A 16,953-nucleotide genomic window follows, 5' to 3' on the forward strand; every position below is an offset into this window, starting at 1 on the left:
GCTAATGTGATCAAGCAAGCGCAGTGCATTTTTTCATTTAGTGGGGTTGAAATTGTGCTCTGCACAGTCTGCAGAGCTTCTTATTGCAGAGCACAAAATCTGTTTGTTTTTTTTGCTTTTTTTCTGTTGCTATTGAAAGCTGTGTGCACTAAAGTTTTTTTAGTATCAGATACTATTTTATGATGTGGGCCATCCCTATCTGTGTATTGGTGGTGTAAGATCAGTGTCCCAAAGTCATTTAACCCCTGAAAAACAACAGTTACTTATTCAAATCTGTGAAAAGTGGCTATTTGCCCGCTTTGATTCCCGTTCTGATGCACAGAACTCATTTGGGCCAGGCTGGAGTGACCAGTTTTTGCCGTGGGACATCACTATGTATATAGTAGTGGTGTGAGATCAGTGGCCCCAAATCATTTAACCCGTAAAACACACCCGTTACTTATTCAAATCTGTGAAAAGTGGCTATTTGCCTGCTTTGATGCCCGTTCTGATGACCAAAACCCATTTTGGCAAGGCTGGAGTGACCTGAATTTTATGCGGGCCATCACTAGATATGAAATGCTGATGTGAGATCAGTGGCCCAAAATCATTTAATCCTGAAAAACGCAAATTACTTATTCAAATCTGTGCAAAAATGTCTATTTGCCCGTTCTGATGCCCAGAACTCATTTGGGTCAGTCTGGAGTGACCTGTTTTTGACGTGAAAATGCATTCACCATTAAATGTAATTTTAACATTTTACAACCTTATCTGGCCATGTGGTGTGTGAGATATCATCAGACACATTGTGTTTCATTTATGAAGGAGGGACTCTGAGAGTCACAAAGCCTATATTTATAGGGCCATCAGGCGGCCTTTACTATTCTTAAAGGGCCAGCAGTCGGCCCTCACTATTCTTAGAGAGCCATCAGCCGGCGATGTTTTATTGTTCCCATTACTAAAGAGTGGGTCTCCTATACTGTTATTATGTATGCAGTGAGTGCCAGGGCTGCCCAAAATTTGGATGCACCCCAATACCACTTTGAAAGCTTGGATGCACCCCAATACCCCTTTGAAGAGACTTAGAGGAGGACCTTCTGAAAACAATATTCCCATTATTAGGAAGTAGGTTTTCCATTGTGTTTGCCTATGCAGTGAATGCAAGGGTTGCCAAAAATTTGGAGGCACTCCAATGCCCCTTGGAAGAGACGTAGAGGGCCTCATAAAAAAATATTTGACTCGCCCCCTGGGCCGTGGGGCACTCGGATCCGGGCAATAGGGGGAAACGATGGGAGTAGTAGTGGCAACCCGGTTCCGTGGCTCAGGGTGGTCAGGCCAGTGGTAGTCCGTTACATTCTGCTGATAATGTCCGACTACGCCACCCGTGGATTGCGGTTATTAGGAACCGCCGCTGCATGCAGACCACTGGGGCTGATGAGGTGTGCAGCTAGGGTAGTGTGACTCCCCACGGGAAGAGTGCGGCCCCAGGGCAGTATAATGGATGGTGGGAGTGATGGTAGTGAGAATCCCAGTGCTGATAGTGCTGGAGGAGCAAGGAGCACACAGACAACAAGTTGCAGTCCAGGGTCTTTACTACAACAGGTAAACTGACCCATAAACAGTCCCGGCTAGGAGGGGACCTGGATGTCTGAGAGCAACGGGGAAATTGGCCCTGGTCAGGGTGAGGGTGTAGGCCTACCGTGCTTTCTGCGCTCCTTCTGACTATCTCCTCCTTATAGAGTAACAGCCCACGTTTCCAAGCTTCCGTGCTTTCTCGCCTGTATGGCCTGCGACGTGGGTTCCTTTCTGCTCCCAGCCTTGTACGGCTTTACTGGTCCCTTCGGTTGTGGCAGGGCCTCCAGGCTTCTTAGGCCAAGGAATGTAAAGTCCCTTGCGGACTGGTTCTCTGCTGGGGGATGTGGAATCCTTCCAGCCTCAGACACCAAAGTCTGGTAAAATGAAGTCTTTTCTCTGCCAAGACAGGCTCTCTGCGCCTCTTGTCTCTGGCTTGTGGCTCTCCTCCTACTGCCACACTTCCTCTTAGGTGCAATCAACTTTCTGTCCCTGCTCCACTCTGGGACACGTCTCAGAGCTGAGACAGGCAATCCAGTTCTCTCTAACCCTGTCCCCAGTACCAGCTTTTTATAGGGGCAGCCTGCTCCCCCTACTGGCCTGAGACAGGAGGCATTGCATGCTAATGTTCCCCTAACCAGAGAACCTCCCCCTTGCTCTCAGACACAGCTTTATTACACTTGTGGCATCCAGGTAGGGTGACACATACCCCCCTAGTGAAATTTAGTACTCCGGGACTAAACAATAAACAAAGATAATATACATAACAATAAAACATTAATAGACAGATGACGCACAAATTGAGTTCTTAAGGTCACAGTGTGGTCTGTGACCGGGTGTCCATATCACCAAAACAACGGGGAGCCTTAACCAGGTGGGGGTCTGTCCTACCCCAAGTCCTTCACAGTCTTAGTTCATTCCTGGGTTAGGCTCAGAATGCAGTCCATACAAGGTCCCGGTTATAAAAAGTCCATAACCTGTGAATCCTTACGGTAACTGCAAGAAACTGAAACACACTATCAATAAACATGCAGGTAACTTTGGCAAACAATTCAACATTTGGCAACAAGGTTATTTACAATTTAGTACACTCTATACTCTCCAGCGAGCGGGTATCTGTCCCTTTGTGCTCCTGGTTGACCTACGTAGCTCACTGTCTGGTGGTGGACCAACCTGGCTTTCCCCACTAGCGTTAGGGGTACAGCTACCAGCTGGGTGTACAGGTAAGGCAGGCAGCTGTATGCGGGTCCTTTGGCTTACCGCAGGCATGGCAGGCTCACTGTCAGCAGAGGGTTGACTCTCCTGGGCTGCTGGAACAGGCTCTTCTGCCTCTGGAACCGCTTGCTCCTCTTCACCTTCCGGCTCTGGTGTTGGTTGTTGCTGGGCTGGTTGCAGGAAATGCAGGACGGGTACCACTATAGCATCATTTATGCGAGTCCAGGACTGAGGGAACTCTCCGAGAACGGTGCTGATCATTTCTTCCTTGTCCTCTGCGGGTTCAAGGTCACTATGATCCTCTTCTGCACTACGGAGTTGCTCTGGGCATCTTTTGAGGTGGTCTCTGGAGACGACACTAGTGGTTTCTCCTCCGTCCTTGGTGATTACGCACACCTTTGGGTTGTCGTGGTCAGACTGCAGCACGGTGTAGGGTTCCCTTTCCCACTGGTCGTCCAACTTATGTAGCCTTCTTTTTCGCTTTAGGACTTGCTCACCAGGTTCTAGGGGACCAGCAGGGGCGTGTTGATTGAAGAGTCTTTCTTGCTTCTCTCTCACCTGGGCCAGGCTCTTCTCCACACTCTCCTGTACCTTCTTGTACTGCAGTTGCCTTTCCGTATCCCAGTCCGCATCCGGGGAGGTGTCCTCAGGTATTAGGACTCCCATCTCCAGGTCTACGGGCAGCTTACCTGGTCTAGCTCGCATCAGGTAAGCCGGGGTGCAGTTTGTAGCGTTCACCGGGATATTGTTGTACATGTCTACCAGGTCCGGCAACTTTTCTGGCCACAGGCTGCGTTCCTCCAGGGGCAACGTCTTCAGGAGATCAATGACTATATTGTTCATCTTCTCACACATCCCATTGGTTTGGGGGTGGTAAGGCGTTGTCCGAATCTTCTTACAGCCATAGAGGTTGCAGAACTCCTGGAAGATTTCAGCTTCGAACGCTGGACCTTGGTCTGTCAGGACCTGTTCCGGATACCCGTGAGGATGGCAGAAGTATTGTTGGAAGGCTCTGGTGGCTGTTTGGGCTGTCAAGTCCTTTACCGGGACCACCACTAGAAAACGGGAATAGTGGTCCACGATTGTCAGGGCATAGATGTATCCAGACCGGCTTGGAGCCAATTTGACGTGGTCCAGAGCTACCAGCTCAAGAGGCTGCGTGGTGACGATGGGCCTCAAGGGTGTCTTCTGGCTGGTGCGGTCCTTCCTCCTTAGGTGACAAGGGCCACAGTCTCTGCACCATTTTTCTACAGCTCCTCTCATGCCGACCCAAAAGAACCTTTCTCTTAGTAGGAACTCCAGTTTCTTCCAACGGAAGTGTCCCGCTCGGTCATGGTAAGCCCCCAGGACCATAGCTGCATCCCGCCTTGGGACCACGACTTGCCAGGTCAGCTCGTGCGTCCGGTGGTTAACAATCCTTCTGCACAACTTGCCTTCGTAGAGGAACAGCTTGCTCTTCTCCTTCCATAGCTGCTTGGCTTCCTCTGGGGCATCTGGATCTAGGCGGGCGTCTTCCCGGGTCAGCAGATCTTTCACCAGGCGGACTGCAGGGTCACTATCTTGGGTTTCGGCCCAGCTGTGGTGAGGTAGGGGATTCATCATCACAGTTGTTAGATCCTCCTCCTTCACGCGGTGAGAGTGTTGAGCGGCTCCATACCGGTGAAACGCGGGGAGTTCTACCTCTTCCACCTCTTCTGGGTCTTCGTCACCTTCAGGTAAGTGAGGCATTCTTGATAGGGCGTCTGCGTTGGTGTTGGTTTTGCCTGCCCGGTACTTGATCACGAAGTCATAGTTGAAGAGACGGGCCATCCACCGCTGTTCCAGGGCACCCAGTCTTGCATTGTCCAGGTGTGTTAACGGGTTGTTGTCCGTGTACACGGTGAACTTTGCGGAGGCCAGGTAATGCTTGAAGCGTTCTGTCACGGCCCACACCACCGCCAAGAATTCTAGCTTGAAGGAGCTGTAATTCTCCGGGTTCCTCTCGGTGGGCCTCAGCTTCCGGCTGGCGTATGCGATCACCCGTTCTCTGCCCTGTTGGTTTTGGGACAGTACGGCTCCCAGTCCCACATTACTGGCGTCAGTGTGGAGAATGAAAGGCTGGCCGTAATCAGGGTAGGACAGGATCTCATCCTCTGTGAGGGCCATCTCTAGCTGGCGGAAGGACTCCTCTTCCGGTTTATCCCACTTGAAGGGTGGCTTTTGACTCCTGGACTTGGACTGTCCGATCAGGAGGTCCTGCATAGGAGCTGCCATCTTAGTGAACCCGGGGATGAACCTTCGGTAGTAGCCTACCCACCCGAGAATCTGTCTCACCTCTTTGATGTTCGAGGGGCTCGGCCAGCTCTTGATTGCCGTGACCTTGTCAGGGTCGGTGGCCACTCCTTCCGCGTTTACCACATGCCCTAGGTACTGGACCTTTGGTTTCAGCAGGTGGCACTTCGATGGTTTCACCTTCAGGCCATAGCCTGCCAGGGCTTCGAACACCTCAGCCAGGTGCTTGAGATGGTCCTCGTAGGTCTTCGAATAGACGATCACGTCGTCCAGGTAAAGGAGGACCGTCTCGAAGTTTCGGTGCCCTAGACAGCTTTCCATCAGCCGCTGGAAGGTCCCTGGTGCGTTGCAGAGCCCGAAAGGCATACAGTTGAATTCGCTCAGTCCCATCGGGGTGGTGAAGGCGGTCTTCTCCTTGTCAGCCTCTGCCACAGGAACCTGCCAGTACCCGCTAGTAAGGTCCAAAGTAGAAAAGAAGTTAGCAGATTTTAGTGCGGCTAAAGACTCCTCTATTCTAGGCAGCGGATATGCGTCTTTGTGGGTGATACGGTTGATTTGTCTATAGTCCACGCACATTCTCATGGTGCCGTCTTTCTTTTTGACCAGAACCAAGGGGGCTGCCCAGGGGCTACAGCTGTCTCTAATGACCCCAGCTTCTTTCATCTCCCTTAGCATACCCTTGGCGTTCTGATAATGTGCAGGGGGTACAGGTCTGTGCCTCTCTTTTATTGGTGGGTGGCTCCCTGTGGGGATGTGGTGTTCTATCCCTTTTACTCTGCCGAAGTCTAGCGGGTGCTTACTAAAGACTCTCTCGTACTCCTGTACCACCCGGTAGACTCCTTGTTTTTGGTGCAGGGGAGTGGAGTCAGCACCCACGTGGAGTTTCTGGCACCAGTCCTCCTTTTGTTTCTGGGAGCCATTACCCTCCGCCTGAGGAGATGGAGGCAAGGGTTCCACGGCCCTGATAGCTTGGTGTTCGACAACAAACAGTTTGGCGAGTGTAGCGTACCTGGGTAAGTGTACTTCCCTCTCCCCAATGTTGAGGATGCGGACGGGCACCCTCCCATGACGGACATCAACCACCCCCCGGGCTGTCAAAATGGTGGGCCTGCTGTGTGAGTACACAGGTTCTACCATGACTTGGTAGTCTCTACCTCTCAACCCGATTGCAGTCCGACACCAGATCATCATTTCACTTTTGGGAGGCATGGAAATGGGGAATGGATCACTGAGTCTTACGCTACCGATCTCACCACCAGACAGTTCTACCTGCTGCCGTCTCATCAGGGCTTTTATCTCCTTGTTGAGGACTCTCTGTTGGCTGGAACTAGCATTCACCGCCACCTGTTGTAAGATTACAATTACCTCTGAAAGACAATTTTCAATTATGTTAGTACCCACAGTTATTTTAGGGTGACTTTCATGACGGTCAATGTCCACAATAATCACTCCCTGTGCCGGCAGTTCAACTTTACCAATTTTAATGGTCATCTCCTTGAACCCCATCTGCGGCACGGGTAAGCCATTACTGGCGATGATGCTCAAGTTACTGTCTGGATACCGTGTGATATCAGCATCAGTCCAATACTGCTTAAAAAGTACATAAGGGATAGTGGTTACTTGTGACCCAGTATCCAGCAAGGCGCTCATGGGGATACCGTCCAGCACCACGGGTAAAACCGGGCGCCCCCCAACAAACTTATTACGCCAATTGTAAGGGCCTGGTGATCTTATGCCTGGGGGTTGGCCCTCTGCCCCAGGTTGGACCCGTTTAAATTACAGTACCTGGAAATGTGTCCGGGCTGGTTGCATCGACGGCAAATGGGCTGTCCATCCTCTGCGTAGCGGTCTGTGGGCCTCCCTCGGAACGACGGGATCCTCCTCTGTCGACGCCACGGGACATCCTCCGGACTTGAAGCCAGCTTGATGGGTCTTGACGGGTCCACTTGCAACGCCTGGACGGTCCTGGTCAATGCCGCGACGCTCCTGGTCAGCTCTCTGGACTTGGTGGTGCAGGCCTTTCGACGGGGCTTGGTTCAGGGCCTGTGCATCAGCCTCCACGGAGTCCATAGAGGAGGGCGCCGCCTCCTGGTGGTAGGTGATAGCAGGGCGCCGGGGGTTTATAGCGCCACTGGTTGCAGATTCACGGAGCACCCTTATGGCCCTGTCCTTAAATTGGGCAAAGGTCAGGTCGGGGTTCTGGAAGAACATGAGGCGCAGCTGGGCCCTGTGGGCGCTGGACAGCAGACCCTCTATGAATTGTTCTGTTAGCAGCTTATTGGTTTCCTGCACACTGCCAGGGTCAGTTTGTTGAATAGCCCTCAAGGCTTCCTGCAGATTTAGGGCATAGTCTCTGATGCTGTCCTGTGCCCGCTGCTTACATCCATAGAACCTCATTTTAATTTCAGCGGAGGTACGTGTATCAAAGGTACCCCGCAGCCGGGCCAGAATATCCTTCACAGTCCCTTTCTCCTCAATGGGCCATGATTTTACCTCCCTTTGGGCTGCGCCAGTTAACTGCCCTGTCAATATGCTGACCTTCTGTTCCTCTGTCAGGGGGTAAACGTGGAACAAACTATACAGTCTTTCCTTGAAGTCAGTTAGGGCATGGGGCTCCCCTGAGTACTTGGGCAGCCAGGCCGCTCCAGGGATGTAGGGCAGGGAAAAGGGCATCACTGCTGCTGCAGCTGCGTTGGTGGTAGTGGGGGCCTCTGTGTCCGACATCTTCCTCCCCCCTAGTCAAGCGTGGCCTACCTTCCGACGATCCTCTTCTGTAGGCCGCGGCTCCGCTGCTGCTGCTATGGACGAGGACCTGGCGTCGCGTCCTGATGACGTCAGCGTCGCTCTCTCTCCCTTCCAGGACCTTGCGCAGCGTCGGTACGTGGGGCGGAGCTTCGGATCTCGCGCGGTTTTGACGTCCACGCCCCTCTTCTTCCCGCGCGGCATCCTGAAGATGGCGTCCGATGGCGGGAAACAGCTGCGGATGGCGGGAAGACGGCAGAAGACGGCGGGAAAAGGTCCAAGATGGCGTCTGATGGCGGGAATCGGCTCCGGACGGCGGGAAACGACTCCGGACGGCGGGAAACTTTGCCACAGGTAAGTTACGAAAGTCTTTTTCAGGCACGCAGTACCCGGTGGATGCGGGCACGAAATCCTGCCGACTACGCCAAAGCTGACTCGCCCCCTGGGCCGTGGGGCACTCGGATCCGGGCAATAGGGGGAAACGATGGGAGTAGTAGTGGCAACCCAGTTCCGTGGCTCAGGGTGGTCAGGCCAGTGGTAGTCCGTTACGTTCTGCTGATAATGTCCGACTACGCCACCCGTGGATTGCGGTTATTAGGAACCGCCGCTGCATGCAGACCGCTGGGGCTGATGAGGTGTGCAGCTAGGGTAGTGTGACTCCCCACGGGAAGAGTGCGGCCCCAGGGCAGTATAGTGGATGGTGGGAGTGATGGTAGTGAGAATCCCAGTGCTGATAGTGCTGGAGGAGCAAGGAGCACACAGACAACAAGTTGCAGTCCAGGGTCTTTACTACAACAGGTAAACTGACCCATAAACAGTCCCGGCTAGGAGGGGACCTGGATGTCTGAGAGCAACGGGGAAATTGGCCCTGGTCAGGGTGAGGGTGTAGGCCTACCGTGCTTTCTGCGCTCCTTCTGACTATCTCCTCCTTATAGAGTAACAGCCCACGTTTCCGAGCTTCCGTGCTTTCTCGCCTGTATGGCCTGCGACGTGGGTTCCTTTCTGCTCCCAGCCTTGTACGGCTTTACTGGTCCCTTCGGTTGTGGCAGGGCCTCCAGGCTTCTTAGGCCAAGGAATGTACAGTCCCTTGCGGGCTGGTTCTCTGCTGGGGGATGTGGAATCCTTCCAGCCTCAGACACCAAAGTCTGGTAAAATGAAGTCTTTTCTCTGCCAAGACAGGCTCTCTGCGCCTCTTGGCTCTGGCTTGTGGCTCTCCTCCTACTGCCACACTTCCTCTTAGGTGCAATCAACTTTCTGTCCCTGCTCCACTCTGGGACACGTCTCAGAGCTGAGACAGGCAATCCAGTTCTCTCTAACCCTGTCCCCAGTACCAGCTTTTTTATAGGGGCAGCCTGCTCCCCCTACTGGCCTGAGACAGGAGGCATTGCATGCTAATGTTCCCCTAACCAGAGAACCTCCCCCTTGCTCTCAGACACAGCTTTATTACACTTGTGGCATCCAGGTAGGGTGACACATATTCCCATTATTAGGAAGTGGGTCTCCATAGTGTTGACCTATGCAGTGAATGCAAGGGCTGCCAAAAATTGGGAGGCACTCTAATGCCCCTTGGAAGAGACGTGGAGGAGGGCCTCATAAAAAATGTTCCCATTAGAAAGGAGCGGGCCTCCTTTACTTGTAATTCCCTTGCAATAAGTGTATGGGCTAACAAAAATGTACCCCTGGTGGGAATACATGAACATACTGTATAAAATATATTTTTTACGAGCATCATAAACACCCTTTAAAAAAATTAAATGGTCACCCAGGTGATATGGTGGTGGAGGATGAGGAGAAAGGAGAGGACAAGAGCAAATAGCCAAAACCAGGAAGCGTATACCCATGTCTGGGTGTGAAAAAGTTCATGGGAATACACCTCCCTAGAAAAGACACTGGATTTGAGTTTATGTTACGCTGCTATCATTCGGTGGTGTTGAGAAGTCTGGCCCAATCCAGCCCTTGTTCATTTTCATAAGAGTCAGCCTGTCAGCATTTTCAGTTGACAGGCGGATGTGCTTATCAGTTATAATTCCACCACTGGCACTAAAAACCCGCTCTGATTAAACGCAGATGGCAGGGCAGGCCAGGACCTCCAAAGCATAGAGAGCCAGTTCATTCCAAGTATCCAGCTTGGATACCCAATAATTATGAGGCACAGCGGAATCACGGAGGATGTTGGTACGGTCGGCAAGGTACTCCCTCAGCATCTTCCCAAACTTTGCACTCCTTGTGATAGTACCCCGCGCCTCAGGGCCTGTGCGAAGGGAGGGGCTGAGAAAACTCTCCCAGAACTTTGATAGTGTTCCCCTGCCTCTGCTGGATTGAAGTTGTGTCTCTCTCGCCTGTACTCCTTGATTTTCCAAAGAAGTGTGCCCTCTGCCGACAGCTTTTTCAGATGGTAATTTTTTTATTAGTTCCGCAACAAGGGCCATCTGGTACAGCCCCAATTTTGTGGACCTGTCCGCCTCAGGAATAAGAGATATAAAGTTCTCCTTGTAGCGTGGGTCTACAAGAGTCACCAACCAGTAATGCCTGTCACCCAAAATTTTGAGAATGCGAGGGTCATGGGAAAGGCAGCGTAACATAGTAGTCTGGCATGCATGGCTGAGTTTAACAGGCAAGACTTCCGTGTCCTCACCATGAGGATGACTAACCATGCTCTCCTCCTCCTCCTCCTCTCTGTCCTCTTGTCATCCAAGTTGAACAGACAGTTTGACAGCTGTGCAGGTAGTACCGTCTATAGCACAAGAAACTAGCTCCTGTCCTTCCTCTTCCTCATTGTCACCCAATCCACGTTGGGATGAGATGAGGCTGGGCTGTGTGTAATCACCCAGTATGGTTCCTTGCTGCATCTCATTCCTTGCTTGACACACACTGTAATGCCGTAGTCATGTTGGTTGTGGCATTAAAGTGATTGGCTGGTGTCAATTTAAGACCCGGTAACGGTATGCTTGTCACAGTCTACCTAGGAAACAGGCAGAGTAGGCAGAGGTGCTGCTTTCCCTACTCTGCGCACTCAGCAGAAGTTCTAATTGCACCCCCCCAAAAAAAAAATGTAAATAATTGTCGGGGTCACAGAAGAGCAGATCTCAAAACTTTCCAGCCTTTACATAGTAATTTTTTTCCTGCTGAAGTCCTAGATTCCTCTTTCATTGCCCCATAAAGTGTGATGCCAACAAAATTGCCCCCAAAAACAGTATGATACCCCCATGGGAATTCCTCCATATGCACAGTATAATAACCATACTGTACCCCACCTCAACTCCCAAGGCAAAGTATGCAAACCCCAAAAAAGTTTGATCTCCCAACTGTGACCCCCACACAGCACTTCATGCAGTATAATGGGCCTATATACAGTATAATGGCCCCGCACAAACCTTTAGACTCCACAGGGTATAGTGCACTCGCCATGGTCCTCCACACAGTATAAAGCACTCGCCATGGTCCTCCACACAGTATAATGCTCTCGCCATGGTCCTCCACACAGTATAATGCACTCCCCATGGTCCTCCACACAGTATAATGCACTCTCGATGTTCCTCCACACAGCATAATGCACTTGCCATGGTCCTCCACACAGTATAATGCACTCACCATGGTCCTCCACACATTATAATGCACTCCCCATGATCCTCCACACAGAATATTGCACTCCCCATGGTCCTGTATGCAGTATAATGTAGCCCAACATAGGGTAAAAATGTGACCCCCACCATAGGGTAAAAATGCAGCCTCCACCATAGGGTAAAATGCAGCCCCAGTCCTCCAGTATTAATAGTACTCACTGATCAAACAGTCCCTCACTACCTTCACGTCCACACTCACTGTAGCAAAACACATATTTCCCATCTCCCATATCCTCCCTGTCTCACAACCCCAAACAACTATTCAACATCTTCAATTCTCTCCTCCATCCCCCAGTGTCTCCGCCCTCTCCTCTTATTTCAGCTGAAGACTTTGCCTCATTCTTCAAGCAGAAGATTGACACCATCAGAAAAAGCTTTTCATAAAGTTCCCACGGCCTCTCCCCACACCTACACAATCATCCTCCTCCATAACCACCTTCTCTACCATTATGGATGATCAACTTTCCTCCTTACTCTCCAAATCACAACTCACCATCTGTTAACTTGACCCAATCCCATCCCACCTCATCACAAACCTTACCACTATCTTCATCCCAACCTTAGCCCACCTTTCAAAATTGTCAATAACAACTGGCGTCTTCCCCTCATGCTTCAAACATGCCTCGACCACACCCAACCTCAAAAAGCCCTCCCTTGTCCTATCCTCTCTGACTAGCTATCGCCCCATATCACTTCTCCCCTATGCATCAAAACTACTGGAACAACACATTCATTCTGAACTGTCCTCCCACCTCTCCTCCTGCTCCCTCTTCGACCACTTACAATCTGGTTTCCGACCACACCATTTTACTGAAACTGCACTGACTAAAGTCACCATTGTTGTGGTGACTCTTCTTTGTTATTAGGGATAACTTTGGAATAGGCAGCAAAGGGTCTTCACATTTCCAGTGAGATTCAAATTAAAATACTTCATCGATGAAGGGAGAGAGACAAAATACATGCGACATGCATTATCGGCAGGTAGAGTCTTATGTGTGGCAGCTAAGACTCACCACTATTGATGAGCGAGCACTAAAATGCTCGGGCACTCGTTGCTCGGTTCGAGCAAATTGGAATACTCGGGTGCTCGCCTCGAGCAACGAACCCAATGTAAGTCTATGGGAAACTCGAGCATTTTTCATGAGTCTCCCCCCGGCAGTCTGCAGAGGGCCTAAAAATTGCCCAAATCGATGGGAACAGTGCTCAAATGACATGGGAACAGCATGGGGAAGACCCCTGGAAGCATCTCTGACTCCCAGATCAGTGCTGTCAACAACGTTGTCAGAGTATTGCGCCACTTTTACGGACTCACAATAAAACATACAAAAACAAAACCAAAATGGATTTTCCTGGGAAATATGTTAAGGAAAATCCTTTCCAGGGTAATGACTTGTATATAAGGCAAAATAAATAACCAAAAACAAAAATACTCCTCCACACCTTGGGAAGGAACACCTAACCACAAACACCTGGACAGGTGAATGTGGCCAGGGACGGTACGGAGCCAGTCCACAGCTTTTTTTGCTGAGTTGTATTTCACCACAGCCATATTCTTTAGCTTGGTGAAAGGACTTGGGAAACCAAATCTACCCAGCTGTCATTTCTCCCAGGAAGTCCTCTAATGCTGCTTTCACTTGAAATGTGGCCTTTTAGGCTCGTAGAGGCGGAAGTTTTTCATAACCTCAAGTCGGCAGCGGCCAGGTGTCCATACTCGGTCCCCAGCCGCCACTGTTTTTCCCGGTGTCGTCTCCGACTTCCACAATCACGGGTCCCACAACATTACCCGTGCCCTCCCCAGTGCACTTACTGGGTAGGACTGCCTAACCACAAACACGTGGACAGGTGAATGTTGCCAGGGACAGTACGGAGCCAGTCCACAGCTTTTTTTGCTGAATTGTATTTCACCACAGCCATATTCTTTATCTCAGTGAAAGGACTGGCATGGAGGGAAACCGTATCTACTCTGGGTGTCAATTCTCCCAGGAAGTCCTCTACAGCAGCTTTTGCAGAAGCAATGGCAGCCCGTCCAACATCAACTCGCACTTCTCGGTGGTGCTTTGACACACAAACATCTTTCTTTGCGCATATAATTTCATGACTACAGAGTTGGGCAATGGCCTGATCTGCAATCCGGTTTGAGAAATAACATGCATAAGCACGTCCGATCCACATTAAAAAAATAGCCATAAAGTGTACGGGAACCTTCCCCCACACTTTTCTTAGCCACGGCTGCTCCTCGGCACCAGAAAACCGGAGACTCCTCCGGTGGGCCCTGGCTTCTCCTTCAGGAGAGTTCATAGTGCCGAGGTGAGGCCATGATGATGATAGATGCCAACATCTGCTTAGTTTTCTGTTACTTGGAATGCAAGCGCAAGTATGCAGCCAGCCAGCCACCCACAGGCTGCAATACTAAACTGCCAGATTTCAGGGCAGCTGCTTGCACTTGAAATGGGGCATTTTAGGCTCGTGGAGGTGGAAGCTTTTCACAGCCTCATGCCGGCGGCGGTCGGGTGTCAATACTCGGTCCCCAGCCGCCACTATTTCTCCCGGTATCGTCTCCGCCTTCCACAAGCACGGGTTCCACAACATTACCTGTGCCCTCCCCAGGGAACTTACTGGGAAGGACCGCCTACCCACAAACACGTGGTCAAGTGAATGTGGCCTGGGATGGTACGGAGCCAGTCCACAGCTTTTTTTGCTGACTTGTATTTCACCACTGCCATATTCTTTAGCTTGCTGAAAGGACTTGGGAAACCATATCTACTCCAGCTGTCCTTTCTCCCAGGAAGTCCTCTAAAGCTGCTTTCACTTGTAATGTGGCCTTTTAGGCTCGTGGAGGCGGAAGCTTTTCACAACCTCATTCCTCGTGTCCATACTCGGTCACCAGCAGCCACTATTTCTCCCGGTGTTGTCTCCCCCTTTTACAAATCGGGTCCCTGAACATTACTGCTGGTGCTTTTCTGTGGGAATCTGCTTGCCTCCTACCAGCCTGGAATATTTCCAGTAAACTATGGTATGACGCCATGGTATTAGCACTGCCCCCAGTACCAGTAGCGAAGCCTTCCCCAATTTCCTTCTCAGGAATTTTATTTGGTAGACTGAGTGGCTGCCCAAATACATTAGTTTGTCACAAAGGAGCTGAAGATAGAGTGGCAGTAGGTGCAAGTTTCTCCAGCCTGTTAGATATCAGAGGGTGAACGGCAGCACATTGGATCAGTGGTTAGCACTGAAGCCTTGCAGCGCTGGGATCCTGGGTTCAATACAAGCAAGGACAACATCTGCAAGGATTTTTTATGTTCTCCCCGTGTTTGCGTGGGTTTCCACCTCAGTAAAAAAGCAGCTATAGAGTGTCCGGGAACCTTCCCACACACTTTTCTTTAGCCAGGACTGCTTCTCGGCAGAGTTGGACTGTCCCACCAGAGAATCCTCTAGTGTGCCCTGGCTTCTACATCAGGAGAGTTCATAATAGCGCTAACATTGCAGCTGCTATGGGGCTCTTGAGCGGGGGAGAAAGGTTAGCCCTCAGCATCAAATCCTCTGGTGGGCCCAATGTTTTTCAATCTGATACAGCTTCTCAGTGGGAGTTGTATTTCACCACAGCCATATTCTTTAGCTCGGTGAAAGGACTTGCATAGAGGGAAACTGTATCTACTCCGGCTGTCATTTCTCCATCACCTGGTTCCGCTCATTGTCACACACGACCATGTCTGGATGTATGTTCAGCGGTGAGAGCCACAGATCAAGCTGCTGTGTTACAGCTTTCAACAAATCTGCAGGGCCATAGAAGTTACATCATTCCAACCACAACAAACTTTTAACCCTTCAGTGCCAGTATACTCAGAGTTCGTTCTCAACAATGAGTGAACATTTAAACTCCTTGTGAACAGCGTATAAAGCTTGTACTGGCATTCACGCAAGGATTATTATTCCACAACAGGAGAATTGTAGACTCTCACTTAGAAGATGGGGTGGCTCTGAAAAGAGCCTTTTGGTTGTCAGGATGGAGCAGAGAATACAATTAACCTCCGAAGCCGTAGAGAGTGCGGTCTTGGCGCTTGAGCGCGTACACCACGTCCATAGCAGTGACGGTCTTTCTCTTGGCGTGCTCGGTGTAGGTGACGGCGTCACGGATCACGTTCTCCAGGAAGAATTTCAGGACACCGCGAGTCTCTTCATAGATGAGGCCGGAGATGCGCTTGACGCCTCCTCTGCGAGCGAGACGGCGGATGGCAGGCTTGGTGATGCCCTGGATGTTATCACGGAGCACCTTCCTGTGCCGCTTGGCACCGCCCTTCACGAGACCTTTCCCTCCTTTACCGCGATCAGACATCATCCAAAGTCAGCTGAAAACTGTGACGAAGCCCCACGGACTCTTCTTTTTTTTAGCGTCTGGGTGGACCAGAGAGAAGACTGCAGAGGTGACGCGTTTCCAGGGCGGGTCTTACAGAATCTACATTAGCTCCTCCTTCCTCTGCTGATTGGCTGAACACTGAACTGTTGGGGAGTTTGAATTTCACGTTCATTGTGCAGTTTCTGCAGTTCTTTCCAGCTTCTGCTCTATGTAACTTATTTCCCTGTGAAGAGAAATATCCCAAATATTGTCATCACCTTTCCAGATCATGGTGGAGAAATCTAATCAATGAAATTCATAGTTGGAGAAATAACCTGACAATCATAAATGAAAATGAATATATTTTTATAACATGAATACAAAACCACCAAGGACACACAACATAACAGATTTGAAGAGCAAAAACTCAACAACAAAAAAAATCTCAGGATGTAGTGCTCTTCAATGAGAATTATCCAGGTCTTTACTGAAAATTCCACTTAACACTGAAAGAACAATTTTACAAATATATTAATACCACATATGTGTGTTTTTTTATTTTTTACGTTTCTCTGATTTAAACGGGAGTAATTGGGAAGTGATTCCACCCTGTGATCATGTTTGCCTGTACTATGCACAGCGCTGTATACAGCTATAGTATATAGCTATAGCCATGGTTACCTGTGAACATCAGCCGTGGGCTGGCTTACATAGACGTGCAAACATGACAGATATGAGGGTCTTCAGCAGACCCCTTGCTTTCATGGCTCCCTATTGGCTATTCAAACTGCCCATCACACGTTCTGAGTCTGTGTGCCCACGATGCGTTTTTTAAGCGTTCCCGCAATGGCAATTCCGCTGCAGAAACGCTTAAAAAACGCTTGATAGAAGGTCTGCCATGGTCCCCAACGATTATCCGCATGTGCTGTGCACATGCTGCGGAAATTTCTGCTGCCGATTATCATTGCGGAAAAAAACGCAGCACTACCAATTATTTTGCGGAAGAGCTGCATTTTCGCCGCCATTGACTTGCACTGGAACGCTTGGATTTCACATCACTGGATCTGTACATGCAGATTCCATGCGTTTCAATGTGCGGATGGTACCCGGGTGTGGAGCACAGGAGACTCTCCTCCAGACCCAGGTACCATAGAACCTGTAAAAAAAAAGAATAAAATGAAAAAATAAACATTATACTTACCTTCTGATGGCCCCCGGTGT

The 16,953-nt window shown here is 50.3% G+C and overlaps 1 protein-coding gene across 1 annotated transcript; it reads right to left on the minus strand.

The window, feature by feature from the left end:
- Positions 1–15,420: 15,420 nt before the first annotated feature.
- Positions 15,421–15,732, minus strand: LOC141161123 (histone H4 type VIII). The gene has a single exon (XM_073645897.1). The coding sequence runs from the start codon at positions 15,730–15,732 to the stop codon at positions 15,421–15,423; it is 312 nt and encodes a 103-aa protein (XP_073501998.1).
- Positions 15,733–16,953: the final 1,221 nt, after the last annotated feature.

This window comes from Phyllobates terribilis, unplaced genomic scaffold, assembly GCF_046119375.1.
Source record: "Phyllobates terribilis strain yellow unplaced genomic scaffold, ASM4611937v1 Scaffold_9__5_contigs__length_417890890, whole genome shotgun sequence".
In the NCBI taxonomy this organism is placed as follows: domain Eukaryota; kingdom Metazoa; phylum Chordata; class Amphibia; order Anura; family Dendrobatidae; genus Phyllobates; species Phyllobates terribilis.

Excerpts from the sequence above, each read along its gene's own strand:
- LOC141161123 (XM_073645897.1), bottom strand. The coding sequence starts at position 15,732 with ATGTCTGATCGCGGTAAAGGAGGGAAAGGTCTCGTGAAGGGCGGTGCC.